Source organism: Mustela putorius, unplaced genomic scaffold (assembly GCF_011764305.1).
Source record: "Mustela putorius furo isolate JIRA1106 unplaced genomic scaffold, ASM1176430v1.1 tig00003898_pilon_pilon_pilon, whole genome shotgun sequence".
Taxonomy (NCBI): domain Eukaryota; kingdom Metazoa; phylum Chordata; class Mammalia; order Carnivora; family Mustelidae; genus Mustela; species Mustela putorius.
The window spans coordinates 6,785,767-6,808,191 of NW_025422047.1; the positions used below are offsets into that span (position 1 = coordinate 6,785,767).

At 38.2% G+C, this 22,425-nt stretch overlaps 1 protein-coding gene across 1 annotated transcript in view; it reads right to left on the bottom strand.

Moving 5' to 3' along the window:
• FSIP1 (fibrous sheath interacting protein 1) overlaps positions 1-22,425 on the bottom strand; it is a 184,349-nt gene that overhangs the window by 142,766 nt on the left and 19,158 nt on the right. Inside the window, exons 5-6 of the mRNA XM_013055402.2 lie at positions 21,930-22,023; positions 2,870-2,968 (exon numbers count right to left, since the gene is read on the bottom strand). Of these exons, the coding sequence (XP_012910856.2) occupies positions 2,870-2,968; positions 21,930-22,023 (193 nt within the window). The remainder of the gene's footprint in view (positions 1-2,869; positions 2,969-21,929; positions 22,024-22,425) is intronic.

The following is a 22,425-nucleotide window of genomic DNA, read 5'->3' on the forward strand; positions in this document are numbered from 1 at the left end:
GCAGGCATTGAAATATATAAGCATACATTAAAATATATAAGAAAAAAAAGCACATATAGAAAAACTTCTAAATTCCAAATCCAGAAACTTAATACATATGGAGATTTATTCTTATGGATAAAGAAGACATGATACACACACATATAGACACTAGAATATTACTCAACCATGAAAAAGAGAAAGATCTTGCCATTTGTGACAGCATGGGTAAACCCAAAGGGTATTATGCTAAGTGAAATGAGTCAGACTGAGGAAGATAATTACCATATGATTTCATGCATAGGTGGAATCTAAAAAGCAAAACAAATGGATAAATAAAGAAACAAACGGCAGAATCATACTTATAAATACAGAGAACAAAGTGATGGTTCCCAGAGGGGAGGAGAGTGGAAAGATGGGCAAAATGCATGAAGGGCAGTGACAGATCCAAGCTTCCAGTTAGGGAATGACTAAATCACAGGGATGAAAGGCACAGCATAAGGAATATAGTCAATGGGATCATAATAGTGTCACATGGTGACAGGAGCTACACTTACAGTGAGCATAGATTACTGTGTCAACTTGTTGAGTCACTACGTTGTAACCTGAAATTAGTGTAATATGTGTGTCAACTATACTCTGATGAAGTTAATTAATACAATATATTTTATCTCATTCTTTATATGAAACAAAACTTTCCCTAAAGACTAGAGTCATTTCCTGATTCTATTAATATCCCATCATCCTCTCTGAACAGTAACTTTTTGTTCAAACCTGTCTTTTAAGCGAAGTCTGGACATAAGGGTCCTGGATGGTTTTTGTTTGTTTGTTTTTATATTTTATTTATTTATTTGACAGAGATCACAAGTAGGCAGAGAGGCAGGCAGAGAGAGAGGAGGAAGCAGGCTCCTTGCTGAGCAGAGAGCTGGATGCAGGGCTCAATCCCAGGATCCTGGGATCATGACCTGAGCCGAAGGCAGAGGCTTAACCCACGGAGCCACCCAGATGCCCCGGTTCTGGATGTTTGACATCCCATCTGTGCAGACCCTGAGAGCTCATCTCAGTCTGTCACTTTTTCTCGACCTTTGAAAAGAGGCCCGAGTCAACTTCTGGGTTGTTCAGACCCTGGGTGCTCAAAACAAGGGTAAGAAAAATACTGACGAACTCTTTTTTTTTTTTAATCAAAAGATTTATTTATTTATTTATTTATTTGATAGAGAGATCACAAGTAGACAGGCAGGCAGAGAGAGAGAGAGAAGCAGGCTCCCTGCTGAGCAAAGAGCCTGACATGGGACTTGATCCCAGGACCCCGAGATCATGACCCAAGCCGAAGGCAGCGGCCTAATCCACTGAGCCACCCAGGCGCCCCAAGATGAACTCTTATTTCCTACATTAAATAGCTTGTTTTCACTGTGGTCACATTTAAAGCATTTAAAACAAGGTCACGTGACTGCTTCTTTAAAGCTCTAAAAACTCCTAAATGACAAACGGAGTCCCCACCTTACAAAAGAGGATAAACTGCCACATTAAAGTCCAAAAGGAAAAACAACAGCCAGCGGCTCAATCCAGACAAGGTTTACTGAAAAGTTATCTTTGTTTTTTAAGAGGGGGTATAACAATAAGGATTAAGGGAGCTAGTCAGTTAGTATATTTACACCTCGTTGTCAAAGATTCCATTCAAATTTAATAATTAGAGAATATATTTTGATAACAATAGCTGGAAAGAACCAGCAAAAGGGTAAGATCTCTGGATGTAAATTCTTTTCAAACAAAAATAAATTTGGGCAAGAAAAAAGTTTCACTCAAATTTAAGTTACAAGTTTCTAGGCAAATCAATCTGTATTTTATCGTTGGGATTTTATTTCTTTAATAGGTCACATTTTTTAGTCAACTACCAATAGTTAAAGTATGAGTTTTGGTGAGTGGCCTCCTTAAATCTAAAATATGCAACATTTTCCCCATAATCCAAGTTGTGAATAGTCTTTTAAGCTGAAATACGAAGTCTATTCACTCAGTTTGTTTCATATACTCAAACAATACAACATTAAAATAACTCAAATTAAATGCATTCATGTCTACATTTAAAACAGTTTCTTAGGGGCACCTGGGTGGCTCAGTGGGTTATGTGTCTGCCTTCAGGTCAGGTCATGATCCCAGGGTCCTGGGATCCCTTCCCACGTTGCGCTCCCTGCTCCACAAGGAGTCTGCTTCTCTCTATGCCCCTTCCCCAAATCATTCTCCCAATTTCTCTCACTCTCGTGCTCTCTCCCTCTCAAATAGATATAAATAAATTAGTTAATTAATTAATTAATTAATTGTAGTAAAAAACATCGGATTGTCTGGTTAGAACCATCCAACTAGCAAGGTCCTCTCCTCTCCACCCTGGTGGTGACCAACAGTCGAAGCTGCCACATTCCTATATTAACACCAACTCTTGCTCAGTTGGATAAGTTGGTTGGACCAGTGGTAGGCACCTAACCCAACCTGGATCGGTTGTTGTCTTTTCCACAATTTTGAAAGTGAGTCTCCCTCTCATGACTAACCACAGAATATGCGCTTGGGAATCAAAAAAAAGCTGTCTACCCCCAGCATTATTTCTATAATTTTTTTTTAAGCTAGTTTTCTAGCTTAAGTTACTTGAAGCCAGCTTTTCTTTAACTCTTCATTATATAAAATCTAAATATCCAAAAAATAGAATAGTATTATAAACCCTCAACAACTAACTTCAAAAATGATTAACTCGTGACCAATTTTGTTTCATCTAGAACCTTAACTTCCATTTACCTACCTCTGGATTAAATCACATCAGATGATTTCATCTGTGAATATTTCTGCATATAGCTAGTATTTTCTTGTGACAATATGCTAAAACACACAAATTAAAACATACCTTGATTGACTTTCTGTATACAGTTTTCATATTCTTCTGGAGGGAGCTGAGTGTGAAACACTGAGAAAAAGGTGTCTTCATGCTCATAGGGACCAGCATCTACCAATTTAAAAAATCACTTGTTTAATACACAAAATAAGTACGTTGCCTACACGAACAGTTGTTTAAAAGGAAGATCTAACATTCTCCACAATATTTCTCAATCCCCTCCACATACACATTTCTTAAATGTCACTTCCAGGTAGAAATGATAATCATCTTTATATACAGCCACTGAAACAAACAGCAGAAAATCAAGATAGTCAAAAAGCATTTCCCTAGGACTTCTATGCAAAGAGAATGTACAAGGGTATCTTAAAATATTACATTAACTCCAAAATTCCAACGTCCATAATACAGAGAATAGGCACACTGAATAACCTTGTATTTTTTTTTCTTTTAGATCCCCAAATAAAGATTTCAGATATATGGTCATTAAGAAAAAAACATACATTTGAATGAGAAAATTAGGAGACTCTAAGCAGTTAGCTTTCTTTCTTTGGGATAGCTTTGGGATTTGTGCTCTTGGGCTAATACCCATAAAGAAATAAGAAAATTGTGTTTTTTTCAACTCTTCTTCTTTCAGTGTAATTGATTTTATTTTCTCCCATTAGCTAATGTAGATGCTGTATATCTGCAAGAAACTGCTAACATAAACAAGTATCCTTTCCTTCTAAATCTCTAGGTCTTAACACAAGAGACTCTATCTCTGAAACAAACCTGGTTCAACCACCCTCTTAAAGATGACATAGGCAAAGGAAGTTGGCAGAAGATACATTCACCCCCACACACAAAAATCACCCAATTCAAAACATACTATGTCTGAGGGTAAAAAGAAATGTATCAATTCCAGTTCCCTAATTTGGAATTCAAAACAATGAATTCAAAGCATCATTGGGACTGACATTACCATGTTAATCCTGTATAATCTTTGATTAGTTAATCTAGCAAATCAGTGTTGGAAGCCTTGGGTGGGAGAGGGGTAAACTACTTTTGTGTAAAAGACAGAAAGGTTTAAAGTTCTTTTCAAGAGGTAATATATTTATTTTTGATCCTATAACTCTTTCTTATTGGCAATTTCGCTCACTTTTACATAGAAGCACCTAGAAAGACACAAGGATGTGAAAACTTACAATACTAAAAACTGTTACAGCAAAGTGATATTTGGAGATAATTTTCACCTAAGGGTTTTTCCTAGGCTAAACTTCCTCCTGTGATCCTGTGGCTATTCACCAGTGGTGTCAATGGTATTCTGTACACTCCAAACCTCAGATGGAAGATGGGCACAGCTTTGAGCAAAAGGCCTTACAGCTCAGCTTTGAGCTTAAGGACAACAGTTTTGAAAGTCAGTTATTCAACTGCAGGAGCGTAACTCCTCAAGAGAAAAGAAAACACATTTTCTGAATTTCCAAAGTCCTCCTTTAGAAAACTCTTCCTTACAGTAAAACAAAAACAAAATGGATTACTATAGAAGAAGTAATGGAATTAGAAAATAGTCAGTGGGTAACCATCATCATAATAATTGATTCATGTAAGAATCGTCCATGGATGGTAAAAGTAGTGGGTAAAAATTTGAAGAATGATACAATAGCTTCATGGTACCTCCCCACAAGATGACTTACTCAGTACAAAGGGAAAGCTAGTACCTTTAAGTGGAGAAACCTGACAGACACCACCTTAACCAAGTGATCAAGGTTCACCTCACCAGTTATGAGACAATTGACCTCACGCACTTTCTGATAGGATCCACTGAGGACACAGTGGGATTCCTGCCAAAAATGCATAACCTGAACCTAATCTTATGGAAATAGAAACAAACCAGACTGGAGAATGGTCTACAAAACATCAAGCTATACTCTTCAAAAATGCCAGTGTCATAAAATACAAGAATGACTAAAGAGACATGACAATGCAGTGTAATACAGGACCAGTTTTCTTTTGATCTATCAATTTTCTCTTGATAGAAAGGATTTTAGCAGGACAATTGACCAAATATGAAGAAAACCGTAGACTGGATAATAGTAGTGAATCAATGCTGACTTCCTGACAAGTGCGTGTGGGTCACACAGGCAAGTGTTCTTGTGTGAGGAGGGAGATAGAGGGGACACACATGTAGAGAGACAGAGGCAAATGTGGCAACATGTTAGCACTTAGAGAATCTGGATAAAGGGCTTTTGAAAATTCTTTGTGCTTTTCTTGAAACTTTATCTGAAATTATATCAAAATTAAATGTAATAGGAAATTTTTAAAAATTCCTCTCCTCACTACAAATATTTATGTGGGGACCAAAAAAAATCTCTCTTCAGAGATCAAGAGTCAGAGTTTGAAGGACTGAGCACACTTTAAGATTTTATTTATTTATCTGACAGACAGAGATTACAAATAGCCAGAGAGGCAGGCAGAAAGAGAGAGGAGGCAGAAGGCTCCCCACTGAGCAGAAGCCTGATTCAGGGCTTGATCCCAAGACCCTGGGATCATAACCTGAGCCAAAGGCAGAGGCTTTAACCCACTGAGCCACCCAGGTGCCCTCTGAGCACACTTTAAGTAAAAGTCTTAAAGGAAAAACATTGGGATGGGATTTAAGTTGTTTCCTGCCAACTAAGGAAGAAACTAAAACCCATCCCAGACAGTGAAGAAGGATCTAGAACAGCATCAGAGGAAATGAGGTTAGAGTAGACATGAGCGACCCAAGTGGGAGGCTGCTCCCTAATACAGATTCCCTTGAAAGTAGATGACATCCCAAAATTGGATTGAAACCCCCAAAGAAAATGAGGAAATCCAGAGAATAGTGGGCTCTGCCTCACTAAATACCTGGAACTCTGAAAGTAGACTCCACATACAGTGCTCCATACTTACATGTGATAGCCGCAAGGCAGCAATGGCAATGAGCCATGTTTAGAGGGAGACAGGGCCTGAAATTCACCCTCTGCATGCTCTCTCTCTCTCTACCTCCCTCTCTCTCTTACACACATACACACACACACACACACACACACACACACCCCACAGTTCTTCATGGCTGGCCTACAGCATCGAGATCTAGAAATTCTTAACCCTATGAACTACATGAAGCCCTCCCCCACGACACATCATGATGCCAACCAAAAATGCACATACCCAAATGTCCCCGAGAATTGAGAACCATTCTACTAGACTCTAATTTCAATAAATTCAAAATATCAAAGCATATTATTTTTATATTAGCTTTTAAAATATAGGGCTTATAAAAAATTCTGGAGAACAAGGTAAAGTCACCCTAATTTTCCAATTAACTATTAGATCAATAAGAAAATAAGAAGAAAAAAAAAAGAAAACAACACAATAACAATATATAAAGAACAGTGATAACACCACATACGAAAGAATGCACTTTAGAGATAAAGCTATATTTGGAAATAAACTTATAACACTGCTGCTTTTATCATATTGTTATAGACCAAACTGTATCCCCCCAAAATGTATATGTTGAAGCCCTAACCTTCAGTGTGCCTGTATTTGAAGACAGGGCCTTTAAGGAGATAATCAAAGCTAAATAAGGTTGCTGTGTGGGGCCCTGATCTAATAGAAATGTGACCTTATAAGAAAAGGGAAAGACACCAGAGATATCTTTATCCCTTTCCCCACTTCCCTTGGCACAGAGAAAAGGTCGTGAGGACACAGGGAGAAGGTGGACATCCGCAAGCCTGTTTCTGAAGCTTTTTCAGATTGGGTTTTTTCACTAAAACTCTGCTTTAAAAAAGTTAACTTAAAAAAAAAAACTTTTAGATAGAAAAGAGAGAAGGGGGCGCCTGGGTGGCTCAGTGGATTAAGCCGCTGCCTTCGGCTCAGGTCATGATCTCAGGGTCCTGGGATCGAGTCCCGCATCGGGCTCTCTGCTCAGCAGGGAGCTTGCTACTCTCTCTCTCTCTCTCTCTGGCTGCCTCTCTGTCTACTTGTGATTTCTCTCTGTCAAAATAAATAAATCTTTAAAAAAAAAAAAAAAAGAAAAAGAAAAGAGAGAAGGAAAACAGGAATGAAATCAGAAATAATAAATGTGGCATAATAAACAATAAAGAGAATTCTTCTTTTAAAATACTCTATGAAATTTTATTAGTAAAATGTTCAATCTTGGTGAAATGGATGCTTTGAAATCTCACTGACATGGATGTATTGCCAGAATTGACTCAGAAAACTAGAAAACTGAAATATAATAGTAAATATAAAAGAAGTTGAGAAAAGAGTCAGAGAATTGCCTCCAAGAAATTATTTGAACCAGATGGTTTTTCCAGTGAAATCTTTCAAGTTTTTAGGGAACAGATAATCCCCACATTATATAAACAATTTCAAAGCATAGAAATAAATGAACAGACAGCCCCAATCATTTTATAAAGTTAACATAGCCTAACAAAGCATATACACACACCCTCCCAACCCAACCTCTACCGTCAACATCAGAACACATATGCATGTGGGCGCGCGCACGCATACACACACACAAACACACACACACACACACACACAGAGCAAATCTCACTTATGAATATAGACTCAAAAATTCTGAATAAATTCAGCTATTCAAATCTGGTACTATATTAAAAGAATAATCCTTTATAACCAAGAAATACTAACCAAAAATAAAACTCATATAGTATTTAAATGTATTGATTTTAGGGGCTCCTGGGTGGTTCAGTTGGTTAAGCATCTGCCTTCAGCTCAGGTCATGGTCCCAGGGTCCTGGGATCAAGCCTGGCATCAGGCTCCCTGCTCAGTGGTCAGCCTGTTTCTCTCTCTACCTCTGCTGCTCCCTGCCCTGACTCACTCTCTTTCGCTTGCACTCTCTCTCTCTAAGTAAATAAATTAAATCTTTAAAAAAATAAACAAATATATTGATTTTAAAACATTAAATAAGTTTGTCAAGATAGAAAAAACTTGATGATAGTTTAAATATTAGATAACGAAACATATTTATAAATTTCAACACTAAGTCTTTATAAAATCTTATTTGTATGTTTGGCTGGTTTGATGATTCTTTCTGTTTTAGGACAAGATTGAATCATAGTAAGCTGAAGGGAAGGAGACAGGACCGACAGACGCTCTAGGTGAGTGTCACAAAATGATGGATGGATCAGGAACCAGGGGCAGAGTGAAAGGGATGGGATGCTGTTGACCTTGGCCTTGAAGAACAGCATCTTTCTTCAATCTATGGTAAGAAAGACAGGGGATGAAGGAGAACAGAGTGCAGTTTAGAGACAGAAGGAAAAATTGCGGAAGGGAGTCCCACCTGGGTGGTTGTCTTCTCTGGACAGTAAGCAGGCCAGAGTGAAGGACTTGCCAAAAACAGGTGGTTAAAAACACAGTAAGCATTTGGAATAACCACTTTGGAGAATACAAAACACATTGCTAGGCAACAAGTGAAGGCAGAAACAATGGCAAGAGACTAAGACTGTAACAGAGGTTAAAATAAAAAAATCCAGGGGCACCTGAGTGGCTCAGTGGGTTAAGCCTCTGCCTTCAGCTCAGGTCATGATCTCAGGGTCCTGGGATCAAGCCCCGTGTCGGGCTTTCTGCTCAGAAGTGAGCCTGCTTCCCCTTCTCTCTGCCTGCTTGTGATCTCTCTCTCTCTCTCTTTCTGTCAAATAAATAAATAAAATCTTAAAAAAAACAAAAGTGGCTTTAATTTATAAAAAAAAATAAAAATAAAAATAAAAAAATCCTTCCAATTTACCCCAACTCCCTTCTCCTCTCTAAGACCCCTTGTCCTCCATGATATTTGTTATGCTCCACAAATAAGTGAAACCATATGATAATTGACTCTCTCTGCTTGACTTATTTCACTCAGCATAATCTCTTCCAGTCCGGTCCATGTTGCTACAAAAGTTGGGTATTCGTCCTTTCTGATGGAGGCATAATACTCCATAGTGTATATGGACCACATCTTGCTTCTCCATTCATCCGTTGAAGGGCATCTTGATTCTTTCCACAGTTTGGCAACCATGGCCATTGCTGCTATAAACATTGAGGTACAGATGGCCCTTCTTTTCACGACATCTGTATCTTTGGGGTAAATACCCAGGAGTGCAATGGCAGGGTCATAGGGAAGTTCTATTTTTAATTTCTTGAGGAATCTCCACACTGTTCTCCAAAGAGGCTGCAGCAACTTGCATTCCCACCAACAGTGGAAGAGGGTTCCCCTTTCTCCACATCCCCTCCAACAATGTTGTTTCCTGTTTTGTTAATTTGGGCCATTCTAACTGGTGTAAGGTGATACCTCAATGTGGTTTTAATTTGAATCTCCCTGAGGGCTAGTGATGATGAACATTTTTTCATGTGTCTGATAGCCATTTGTATGTCTTGATTGGAGAAGTGTCTGTGAATCATGAGAGACTATGGACTCTGAAAAACAACTGAGGGGTTTGAAGTGGCGGGGGGGTGGGAGGTTGGGGTACCAGGTGGTGGGTATTATAGAGGGCACAGATTGCATGGAGCACTGGGTGTGGTAAAAAAAAATAATGAATACTGTTTTTCTTTTCTTTTTTTTTTTTTTTCTAAAGATTTTATTTATTTATTTATTTGACAGAGAGAGATCCCGAATACTGTTTTTCTGAAAATAAATAATTTAATTTTAAAAAAAATAAAAAAATCCTTAACCATTCCGATTACCACAATTGACTTTCTCCCTCAGTCCTCTGCAAATCGGAGCTGAAAGAAACTACCAAGTTTTCTTGGAATATTCAAGCTTAACTTCCATGAGCAGAAGTGGCATATATCTGAATTTCACAGAACAGCACTTCAGCGAGGTATTTTCAGATCATTAGAGGCTGCTGTGTTGTGCTTACACGCATTTATAAATTTAGAGCTGGAATCACAGAAGCCAATGTAACAAAGGAAAAAGGAATAAATTCCATCAAAAACACTGATGTTGAACAATAATTCTATCATTAGATATCTTTGCCCCAGAGAGCACAGAATTCTCTCTATCTGTCAGAGAAATGCTAAAAACTAAAGGGAAACTCCTGGTCTGGCAAGGAATTTTGATTTTCACAAGATTTCTCTATAAAAACTTAAAAGAGGTCCCTGAAAATGGGGTGGAAAGACTTTTTTAATCTCTCTACCAAGTGCAATATTACCTACTTCAGCATCTCAATAGTTAAAGTTGAGGTTATTAAACTCTGGATTACCAAGTCAAAACATGGTAAAAGATAAAGTCAATTTAACATGGTTTTTTTCTTTTTCTTGGTGTCAAGGCCCCACTTGAATTTATATTTATCAATAAAATTGGATACATAACTCAACAACCCAGATCTTTTCATTTGTTTTGCTGTTGGTTCTTTGTGATGTCAGATGGGGCTAAGATGTATTTCGTGCCTGAAGATCTGGTTGGAAGTTGCCATTTTACCACCAGCCCAAAGTCCCTCAAATTACTCATAAATAAAAGGTTAAGCAAATGACTGGGGAAGATAAGGAAGAATATTCATCCTAAGAATTTCTCTCTCTTCTTTTAAAAGGAAAAGAGGCGGAAGGGAGATTTGGGTATGTTTATAGATATGCATTTAAAGTTCAAGTCTTTAAAAAATTTTTTTTAATTAAAAAAAAAATGAAGTTCAAGTCTAATAAGTCTGGCTCTAAATTCAGAGACTCTACCTTTTAATGTGCGTATTTTAACTAGATGCTGCCACCTACTGGATTATCTATAAGAGCTTTGTGCTTTGCCAGTAATAAAGAAAAAATAAGGGACGGGACACGGTAAAAAATTTGTTTCCATAAGCCTTATAGAAACATTTTACTTTAACATTTACAGCTAAACAAAATAATTGTTTTAATTTCATTCTTTTAATTTAGGAAGGTAGCCGAAGTTCAGTGAATAACATGGGAAAGAAATTAGTCTCAGAATGGAAGAATGTAAGTACTTTTATTTTATAATACACAACTATGTTGTAATAGGAGGAATTAGAGACTAAAATCACCGCTATGTGGTCAGACTGGACTCTTACATTTCTACTCATTTATACATACAGTGAAAATCCTCTGCTAATAATACCTTTCTTAGACTGAAGATTCCAAAAGTTTCCTCTTTGGGAATGAAGTAATAACTATGTTATGTAAAATGTAAAGAAAAAAATGTGTAATTAGCCTAATAATGTAGTCCAAAGTAAATATCTCCTTTGGTTTTTAAGATGTTTAAAAATCAGATACATGTCACTGTTAAAAATATGCCTATAGGAAAAAATATATATATATATGCCTATGATTTTAAAAACCAGTAGGAAATTTCACTAAGGAATTTGTCTTTTCTAAAAGACCAGTCATTAAAAAAAAAGATAATAATAATAATAAATAACACCGTCCCTCCCCTTGGGCACACCAGTCTGGCATGAGCTACAGAGAGCAGCAAGAGTGAAAATCAATAGATATCCAGTTCACCTAACAGTGTCTCTAACTCCCAGTCCTTTTTCATTGACCCTACTTCTGCATCTTGTCTGCTCTGAGCACAATAAATACTGCCAATACATAATAACTGACTAAGAATTCAAAATCTAAACATTGAAACTCTAACACGATAATGTTTAAACTAGTGATTCTCCCTGAACATAGATTTCCAGTCCCTGGTAACTCCAGCTTTCAGCTCACGAAGCCCAGCTAATTTCCATGTTAGAATATTGGTACTAATCTAACATTACTGCAAATGTCTGCAAGGCCTATAGTAGTCACGTGACTCCAAAGCTACAACGGGGAGCTCTACCAGTTTAAGCCAAATACACACGGCATGAGCTTTAAAGGTGAAGTGTATTTGATGGTTCTGGTCTGATGGTGAAGACAAGACAAATGAAAACAAAAGTCTTGCCCGGCAAGGCCGAAAAGTTCATTCGGTAGTGAACTCTGTGCCAGAAAAGGTTAATGTCAAAATAACATGGAGGACATGTGGAGAGGGAGAGGAGAAGGGAGTTGGGGAAAATGGGGGGAAATCGGAGGAAGAGACGAACCATGAGAGACTGTAGACTCTGAGGAGTTAACTGAGGTTTTGGAGTGGAGGGGAGTGGGAGGTTGGGTGAGCCTGGTGGTGGGTATTAAGGAGGGCACGTACTGCATGGAGTGTGGGTGTGGTGCATAAAGAATGAATTCTGAAACACTGAAATTTTAAAAATAAATAAAAAATTTAAAAAATAATTTAAAAACTTTTTTAAAAAGCTACATGGATCCCGTTTCACAGTTCCTGCTCCAGAGTCAACCAAGGGAGGTAGGTACCACCTCTTAGAAATGCAACATCCACTAGAGAAATCAGCATTTAGCTCTACTTACTGAAATACAGATGCTGAGATACTATTACATCCAGAATTATATTCCTGATACTGTCCATGTTCCTTATTTGGAAAAATGAATGCAGTCTTGGTTCTATGAAGGTACAGAATTACTGACAGACATAAAAGAAAATATAAGAAATCATACTTTTCAAGACAGATTATCTTCAGACAATAGCCTTCAGACATTTAAGTTAATAAAATAGCCTTCTATAACCTAAAAACTTAGAGGTGTTTTGCAGTCTTTTTTCTTAAATAGTGGACTCCCTGCTAAACAACTCTCAAAGAGAAAAATAGGCTTGAAAAAAACATGTTATTGCAAAAACCTTTTTGAAAAAGACAATATACCTGCCTAATAAAATGTATTACAAAGCTACAATAATTTTTTTTAAAGATTTTATTTATTTATTTGACAGAGAAATCACAAGTAGATGGAGAGGCAGGCAGAGAGAGAGAGAGAGATGGAAGCAGGCTCCCTGCTGAGCAGAGAGCCCGATGCAGGACTCGATCCCAGGACCCTGAGATCATGACCTGAGCCGAAGGCAGTGGCTTAACCCACTGAGCCACCCAGGCGCCCTACAATAATTTTTTTAAAAAGTATAATACTGACATCAGCACAGATAGAAATATTAATGGAAGAGAATAGAAAATTTGGAGAGAGACCCAATTAGTGCATGATAAAGTCAGCATTTCAAATAAGTGAGGAAATGATGGATTATCCAATAAAAGGTACTGAGATAAATAGTGTTAAAATCAAAAACGAATGAGACTGGGGGCACCTGAGTGGCTCAGTGAGTTAAGTGGCCAACTCTTGATTTTTGCTCAGGTCATGATCCTGGGATGGAGCCCTGCATCAGGCTCCACATTCAGTAGGGAGTCTGCTTGCGATTCTCTCTCTCACTCTTCCCCTCCCCCCACTCATGCTCATACTCACTTGCTCTCATTTTCTCTCTCTCTCAAATTAAAAAAAGGGGAGGGGGGTTGTCCAGGTGCCTCAGTGGGTTAATCATCTGCCTTCAGCTCAGGTCATGATCTCAGGGTCCTGGAATTGAGCACCACATAGGGCTCCCTGCTCAACAGGGAGCCTGCTTCTCCCTCTCCCTCTGCTTGTGCTCTCTCTCATTCTGTCAAATAAATAAATAAAATCTTCTAAAATTTAAATTAAAACAACAACAAATGGAGACAAGCCTTAAAAATTATCTGAGCAGACAAAACCAGCTTAGTCATATAAACAAAACTTAATTTAGCTTCTTTTGCAAGGCTAACTTGACCTGGGTCAACTCTTGCTTATGTCTCTGGAAATCGTAAGTGAAACCTCAAGTGTTCTCCAAAATTGATATGAAGTAACCATTCTACTTTGTAACAAAATGTCCCTAAGCCCCATTCCATGTTTTGGTTTTAGTGTTCCCAGTTTACAAGCTGCCTTTTTGATGTGTGCACAATAAACTTTTACTGATTACTACTTTGGTGATTCATTGCTTTTATTTCTGTTATTTCTGATCTTTTGATGTTAGCTAACAAAATGGGGGGGAATCATCAAATTAACTCTCTACCTCAGATATCAGAACAAAATGAGTTCTAATTAGATTAGTATTTTACTTTTTTATAAAATAATAACTATGCTAAAGGAAAACACAGGTACACTTTTTTTTTAAAGATTTTATTTATTTACTTGAGGGACTGAGTGAGACAGAGCATAAGCCAGAGGAGGCGCAGAGAGAGAGGGAGAAACAGAATTCCTGCTGAGCAGGTTGCCCAATATGACACTCAATCCCAGGACCCCAGGATCATAACCTGAGCTGAATGCAGAGCTTAACTGACTGAGCCACCCAGGAGCCCAACACAGGTACATTTTCATGTCATCTTATACTAGAAAATGTCTTTTTTTTTTAAAGATTTTATTTATTTGTCAGAGAGAGAGAGGGAGAGCGAGCAAGCACAGGTAGACAGAATGGCAGGCAGAGGCAGAGGGAGAAGCAGGCTCCCTGCCGAGCAAGGAGCCCGATGTGGGACTCGATCCCAGGATGCTGGGATCATGACCTGACCCGAAGGCAGCTGCTTAACCAACTGAGCCACCCAGGCGCCCCTAGAAAATGTCTTTTTAAGCAAAGCAACAATCAATGAAAAAAGAAGAAGAAGAAGAAGAAATGACTGATTTAGCTAAATAAAAAAATATTAAGTTTGGGTGAGCAAAGAAATACCACAAAACTAAAAATAATTAGTTAGAAAAGAAATGTATTTGGTATTTATTATAGTCAAAGAAGTAGTATCCTTAATACTTAAAGTACTCCTTCAAATCAATAAAAAGGAACACCTCATTTTACAAAAGAACAAGTAATTCACAAAATGGCTAAAAGAATAAATATTCAACCTCCTTAATTATCACAGAGATACAAATTGTAACTCCATTTTGAATAAGTGAAGTTTAAAACAACTATTAAAACCACTGTTGGGTCTCCAACCTCTGCCTCCTCCTGCACATGGTCTTCTCTTCCATGTGTTTCATCTTCTGCCTCCTCTTATGAGGGTACTCATGATGGCACTTAGAGCCCTCCTCCATGTCCACAATTATCTCCTCATCTTAAAATACTTAACTTACTCACATCTGCAAATATACTTTTTCCAAATAGGGAAACACTGACAGCTTCTAGGGATCTGATGTGGATCTACAGATTTGATCTCCCAGGGGACCATTTTTTCAACCTAGTTTTCAACCTAATTTTTCAATTACTGCAGGTCATAATAAGAATAATTACCCAAGAAGGTTATCACAGCCTTATGTATAATTGAAAAAAACTGAAAAACAAAGAAAACAATCTAAATGTTTAACAGCACAATATTAATTAAATAAATTATTATGGTATGTCCTTGTAAGAAGTCATTAAAAATAATGCTGACACAGCATAAGAAATATAGTCAATTATACTGTAATAGTGATGTTCCAGGCCAGATGGGAGCTATACTTGTGGTGAAGACAGGATAACGTACAAACTTGTTGAGCGACCATGTTGTACACCTGAAATGAATGTAGCATCGTATGTCAACTATACCCAAATTTTTCAAAAATTTTTAAATGCTGACGTAAATCATTCCAGTTGTCTACTGTTACATTAAAAAAATCACCCAAAAATTTAGTGCCAAGCAATAATAATTACTGCAGGCAAGATCTACTAATAGATGTTAACACCAGTGGACAAAAGTTTGAGGAAAAACAAGATACTTGCATATCTTAAAGTACCTCTTCCAAGATATTTATTAATTATAAAAGGAAAATTAATAACTTTACAATAGAGAAACCTGGCAGATACCAGCTTAACCCAAGTTTTCAAGGTTACCATCACCAGTGATATAAGACATTAACTTTCAGTACCCTCAGTGTGACTGAGTGAGAGCCCGTTATTTCTGGAGTATTCTTGCCAAACATGCATAACCTCTACCTAAATAAGGAGAAACATCACACAAACTGAAATTGAAGGATATTTTACAAAACAGCTAACAAGTACTCTCTACATGTGTCAAGATCATATGAAACAGGGGAAAACTGAGGAACTAACACAAATTAGAGGAGACTAAGAAAATATGACAACTAAATGCAAAATGGGATCCTGGGTTGGAAACTAGAAAATAAAAAGTAAAATGGTGGGATTTTAAGAAGGCCTATATTTTAATTAGTAGTATTATACCAACATTACCTTCTTAGTGTTGATCATGGTAAAGTCAACCCTTGAACAACATGGGGGATAAGTGCTGACTCCCCACATAGTCAAAAATCCATGTATACCTTTTGACTCCCCAAATACTTTACTAATGGCCTATTTGTTAACTAGAAGCTTTATCAATAATGTAAATAGTCAATTAACATATATTTTATATGTTATAAGTATTATACACTGTATTCTTAAACAGAGTAAGCTGGAGAAAAGAGAATATTATTAAGAAAATCACAAGGGGAACCAGAAAATATCCCCAAATAGCCAAAGGAATGTTGAAAAAGAAAACCCAAACTGGAAGCATCACAATTCCCGACTTCAGTCTCTATAGCAAAACTGTCATCCTCAAGACACTATGGTACTGGCACAAAAACAGACACATAGCTCAATGGAACAGAATGGAAAACTCAGAAATAAATCCTCAATTCTATGGTCAACTAATCCTCAACAAAGCAGGAAAGAATAAACAATGGAAAAAAGATAGTCTCTTCAAAAAATGTTGTTGGGAAAATTGGACAGACACATGGAGAAGAATGAAAGTAGACCACTTCCTTACACCACACACAAAAGTAGACTCAAAATGGATGAAAGACCCAAATGTGAGACAGGAATCCATCAAAATCCTAGAGGAGTAGGACATCTGGGTGGCTCAGTTGGCTAAACATCTGCCATCTACTCAGGTCATAATCCCAGGCTCCTGAGATCAAGCCCCTGTCAGGTTCCCTGCTCATCGGAGAGCCTGCTTCTCCCTCTCCCTCTGCTCCTCCACCCCTGCTTGTGCTCTCTCGCATGTGCACTTTCTATTTCTCTCTCACTCGAATAATAAATAGAATTTTTTAATACTAAAAAAAAAAAAAATCCTAGAGGAGAACACAGGCAGAAACCTCTTCAACCTTGGGTGCAGCAACTTCTTGCTAGACACGTCTCCAAAGGCAATAGAAACAAAAGCAAAAACAAACTATTGGGATTTCATCAAGATAAAAAGCTTTTGCACAGCAAAGGAGACAGTCAACAAAACCAAAAGACAACCAGTAAAATGGGAGAAGATATTTGCAAATGACATATCAGATAAAGGACTAGCATCCAAGATCTATGTAGATCTTATCAAAATCAACACCAAAAAAAACACAAAAAACCATATAATCCAGACAAGAAATGGGCAGAAGACATGAAAAGACATTGCTCCAAAGAAGACATACAAATGGCCAAGGGACACATGAAGAAATGCTCCACATCCTTCAGTATCAGGGAAATACAAATCAAAACTTCAGTGATATTCCACCTCATACCAGTCAGAATGGCTAAAATGCACTAGTCAGGAAACGACAGATGTTGGTGAGGATGTGGAGAAAGGGGAACCCTCCTACACTGTTGGTGGGAATGCAAGCTGGTGCAGCCACTCTGGAAAACAGTATGGTGGTTCCTCAAAAAGTTGAAAATAAAGCTACCCTATGACCCAGCAATTGCACTACTGGGTATTTACCCAAAGATACAAATGTAGTGATCTTAAGGGGCACCTGCACCCCAGTATTTATAGCAGCAATGTCCACAATAGCCAACCTATGGAAAGAGCCTACATGTCCATCAGGAGATGAACAGATAAAGAAGTTGGTATATATATATATACAATGAAAAATTACGCAGCCATCAAAAGATGAAATCTTGGTGTGCTTGGGTGGCGCAGTGGGCTAAAGCCTCTGCCTTCTGCTCAGGTCATGATCTCAGGGTCTTGAGATCAAGCCCTGCATCAGGCTCTCTGCTCAGCAGGGAGCCTGCTTCCTCCTCTCTCTCTGCCTGCTTCTCTGCCTACTTGTGATCTCCCTCTGTCAAATAAACAAAAATTTAAAAAAATAATAATAAAATTTTTTTAATCTTAAAAAAATATAAAATCTTTTTAAAAAAAGAAGTAATCTTGGGCGCCTGGGTGGCTCAGTGGGTTAAGCCGCTGCCTTCGGCTCAGGTCATGATCTCAGGGTCCTGGGATCGAGTCCCGCATCGGGCTCTCTGCTCAGCAGGGAGCCTGCTTCCTTCTCTCTCTCTCTCTGCCTGCCTCTCAGTGTACTTGTGATTTCTCTCTGTCAAATAAACAAATAAAATCTTAAAAAAAAAAAAATAAATTAAAAAAAAAAAAAAAAAGAAGTAATCTTGCCATTTGCAATGACATGGATGGAACTAGAGGTAATTAGGCTAAGAGAAACAAGGCAATCAGAGAAAGACAATTATTATATGATCTCACTGATATGTGAAATTTAAAAGAAAATAGAGGATCATAATGGATGAGAGGAAAAAATAAAACAAGATGAAACCAGAGAGGGAGAAAAACCATGAGAGACTATTAATCATAAGAAACAAACTGAGGGTTGCTGGAGGGTAGAGAAGGTGGAAGGATGGGGTAACTGGGTGATGGACTTTAAGGAGGGCATGTGATGTAATGAGCACTGCATATTCTATAAGACTGAAGAATCACAGGCTTGGACCTCTGAAACCAATAATACATTATATGTTAATTGAATTTAAGTTTTAAAATGTTTTTAAAAAATCATACAGGGGTGCCTGGGAGGTACAGTCAGTTGAGCATCTGACTCTGGGTTTCAGCTCAGGTCATGAGCTCAGGATTGTGAGATCGAGCCCCACATCAGGTTCCAACCTCAGCACGGAAGTCTGTTTCAGATTCTCTCTCTCCCTCTCCCACTCATGTTCTCTCTCTCAAATGAATAATAAATTTTCAAAAAAAAAAAAAGAAAATCATAAGGAAGATACAATGCATTTACAGGACTGTACTGTCAAAAATCCACATATAAGTGGACCCATGAAGTTCAATTCCATGTTGTTCAAGGGCCAACTGTACTATGGTTTATACAAGATGCTAATGTTAGGGGAAGCTGGGTAAACAAGCACTCTATGGGTTATTCTGTAACTTTACTGTAAGTTTAAAATTATTTCAAAATAAAAAGTAAAAAACAAAACAAAACTTAGTGGTGCAAAACAGTAACTAGTTTATTATGCTCACGATTCTGTAGGTCAGTGATTTGAGGGACACGGCAGGAACAGTTTGTCTGTGCTCCACCATGACTAAGGCCTCAGCTGGGGTGGCTGCATTGGGCTGGAGTCTCCAGAGTAGTTCACCTGAGACCATGTGTCTAGCCTTCGCTATTCTCTACATGATTTTTGACAGGAATGAAATATCCTCATATCTCTGGGGCCTCCACTGAAACACTGGAACAGTTGTTATGTTAGTTTCCAGGGGCTGCTCTAACAGATAACTCTGGGATGGGTGGCTGAAGACAAAAGAGATTTCTTCTCTCACAGTTCTGGAAGCTAGACCTCTGAAATCAAGCTATCAGCAAGGTCATGCTCCTCTGAGGTCTCTAGGGAAGAATGCTTCCTTGTCTCTACCAAGCTTCCGGTGGCTCCCGGTCATCCTTGGCATTCCTTGACTTGTAACTACATCACTCTAATCACTGCCTCTATATTCACATGACCTTCTTCCTGGGTCCTTGTGTCTCTGTGTTTCTATGTGTCTTCTCTTCTTCTAAGAACACCAAACAGGGCGCCTGGGTAGCTCGGTGGGTTAAGTCTCTGCCTTCAGCTCAGGTCATGATCCCTGGGTCCTGGGATGGAGCCCCTCATCAGGCTCTCTGCTCAGCAGGGAGCCTGCTTCCCCCCTCTCTCTGCCTGAGTCTCTGCCTACTTGTGATCTCTCACTCTGTCAAATAAATAAATAAAATCTTTTAAAGGGGGGGGCACCTAATCTAGTATGACCTCGTCTTAACTAATTAATCTGCAAAGATGCTATTTCTGAATATGGCCACATTCTGAGGCTCCAGGGAGACATGAATTCTGGTGGGACACAACTGAACTCACTCTAGGTGGGAACTGGCCAGCATCACTCCCTCCGTGTAGCCTCTCCATGTGGCTTGTTAGGAACTTCTCAAAGCACAGTAGCTTCAGCATTGTCTCACGCCTTACAGGATGGATGGCTTTCCTCTGAGTAAACCTTCTAAGAAGAGAACCAGAAACTGCTAGTCCTTTAATGGCTAGGGCTGGAATTGGTGTAGGATTACTTCTGCTGTAATCCAATAGTTCAAGAAGTCCCAGCCCAGTCCAGCCTGAAAAAGGAAGCCCAGGAAGACATAGACTCCTCTATGAGGACTGGAATGAACATACACAGAGAGAAGGAACTGATGGCAAATATCTTGGAAACTGACTACTGCACAGCTCTGTTGTTCCTGACAGCTAAAGGTGCTCATAAGATAGAAATTAGAAAACCAATCACAAAATACCATATGTATAATTTGATTTCATTTCTATTTTTAAAATATATGTGGATATTTGCACTAAAAATGTCTCAAAAAATAAAGAGTAAGCAAAAATATTGAGAATGATTATCTCTGCAAGTTAAGAATTTTGGCAACTTTTTTTCTTCCTGTTTACCAATATTTTCTAATACAGATTACATACGTGTTATTTCTATAACAAAATAAAAGAAGCAGAAAGTAAATGATCTATGATTTGAACAGGCAAAGAGTTTCTGGTCTTTTTGTTTTTGTTTTTAAAGATTTTATTTATTTATTTGATGGACAGAGATCACAAGTAAGCAGAGAGGCAGGCAGAGAGAGAAGAGGGAAGCAGGCTCCCTGCTGAGCAGAGCCTGATGAGGAGCTCCTGGGCTCAATGATCCCAGGACCCTTGGATCATGACCTGATCGAAGGCATAGGCTTAACCCAGTGAGCCACCCAGATGCCCCACTGGTGTTTTAATTAGGATATACAAAAGGTAAATTTCAATAAGGCCAATCTAGATATAGAGCTATCAAGGAGAAACTCAAAAAGACTCATTTAAAAAAAAAAAAGACATTAGTCATAAAAAAGGTCAACTCAGATAGGCACCCACCCTCTTGGGTAGAAACATTTGGTATATTCCAAACCCAAATCCCTCAGGCCCAAGCAGCTTCTGAGCTCTCAATCCTGGATCCAGAAAGAAACAAACTTGAAGGAATTTCATTCATATCAAAGCGCATGCTAAACAGCTACAGAAGTCTGAATCAGGTTCCTGGGCTTCTACAATGTTAGACATTCACTTTGCAAAAGACAGATGAATGCCAGGATTCTCTGAGAAATCAGAGGTCTTTGCTCAGAGTGAGTCCTATGCCCAAGCTGGACCGGAGAACTACTTACGTGACATAGGTTAAAGGATTTGCAAAGTGGCCTACCAAAATATATCAACTGCTTCCCAATCCCTAAAATTTTTACCACCATATAAGTGAGTTACAGATTACAAGACTCTTTAATACTTCTGCAGATGAAGAAGGAGGAAGAGAAGATAAAGGAAGAGGAGGAGGAAAAGAAGGAACATAGATACATGTAAACACAAGGTGGGAATGTACAAATGTGCACAATTAATTGGTTGGTCTCTAAAGCAAGACTAGAAGAGAATTGGCAATAGGACAAATCAGTAATGGGTTTTTATGAAAGGGGTTGCAGAAGCCTGAGTAGGACCCTCCATGGGAGGACTCTAGGCAGTTAGGAGACAGTCTGCATAGACTGGGTGCCTAGAGGTATCTAAGAGGCACAGAAGTAAAGGCAAAGACACTTTGTCTCTTTCCCAGTTTTTCACTGTGCTGCCCCCACACCTGTGAGCAGATACAAACCCTAGAAGCCTCTGAAACTTCTCTACACTCAGGATAGTTTCATATAATCCCACCTAGGGGCACCTGGGTAGCTCAGAGGGTTAAAGCCTCTGCCTTCGGCTCGGGTCATGATCTCGGGGTCCTGGGATCGAGTCCCGCGTCAGGCTCTCTCCTTGGTGGGGAGCCCGCTTCCTCCTCTCTCTCTCTGCCTGCCTCTCTGCCTACTTGTGATCTCTGTCTGTCAAATAAATAAATAAAATCTTTAAAAAAAAAAAAAATCCCACCTAATGTGATCATTTCTAAGAACAGTTAGGCTTAGAAAAAGAAAAAACAGATGAACTGGAAATCTTACTTTAATCCAAATAATCTATAACTCTGAGATAAAAACAAAGACAAATTTTACTCACCTGCAATTTCTTCTGATGCATCAGTCAAAGCTAGAAACTTTTTTGTATTTTCCATTTCCTCATTACTTTGCAAAGTTTCACCAGTTTTTGCAAACTAATAAAAGAGAAACAAGTTTAAACATGGAAAAAGAAGGTAACTATACTCATCAATTTTTTTTAATTCCATGGAATCCAAACTGTGTACATACAAAAAAGAAGATTCATTTGTATTTCTTTAGTTAGGAAATTTATTAATGTTCCTGTTTCCACAAAATTCTAGCAATTAATAGTCTCCAATAGAGTTGGAATATATGTCTATCATTACATAATGATTATCTTGGTTAAATCTTCTTCAGCTTCTGTTTAGTATGTCTATAACTAATTAGTAACCTAAAGGTACATCATCAAATTACAGTTTCAGACATTTCAAGATTGATACTGTATTTTATTATGGGTCCAGTTATCATTCTTATTTCCAAACAAGTAAAAATTTGTTACTCAATAAGAGTAAATGATA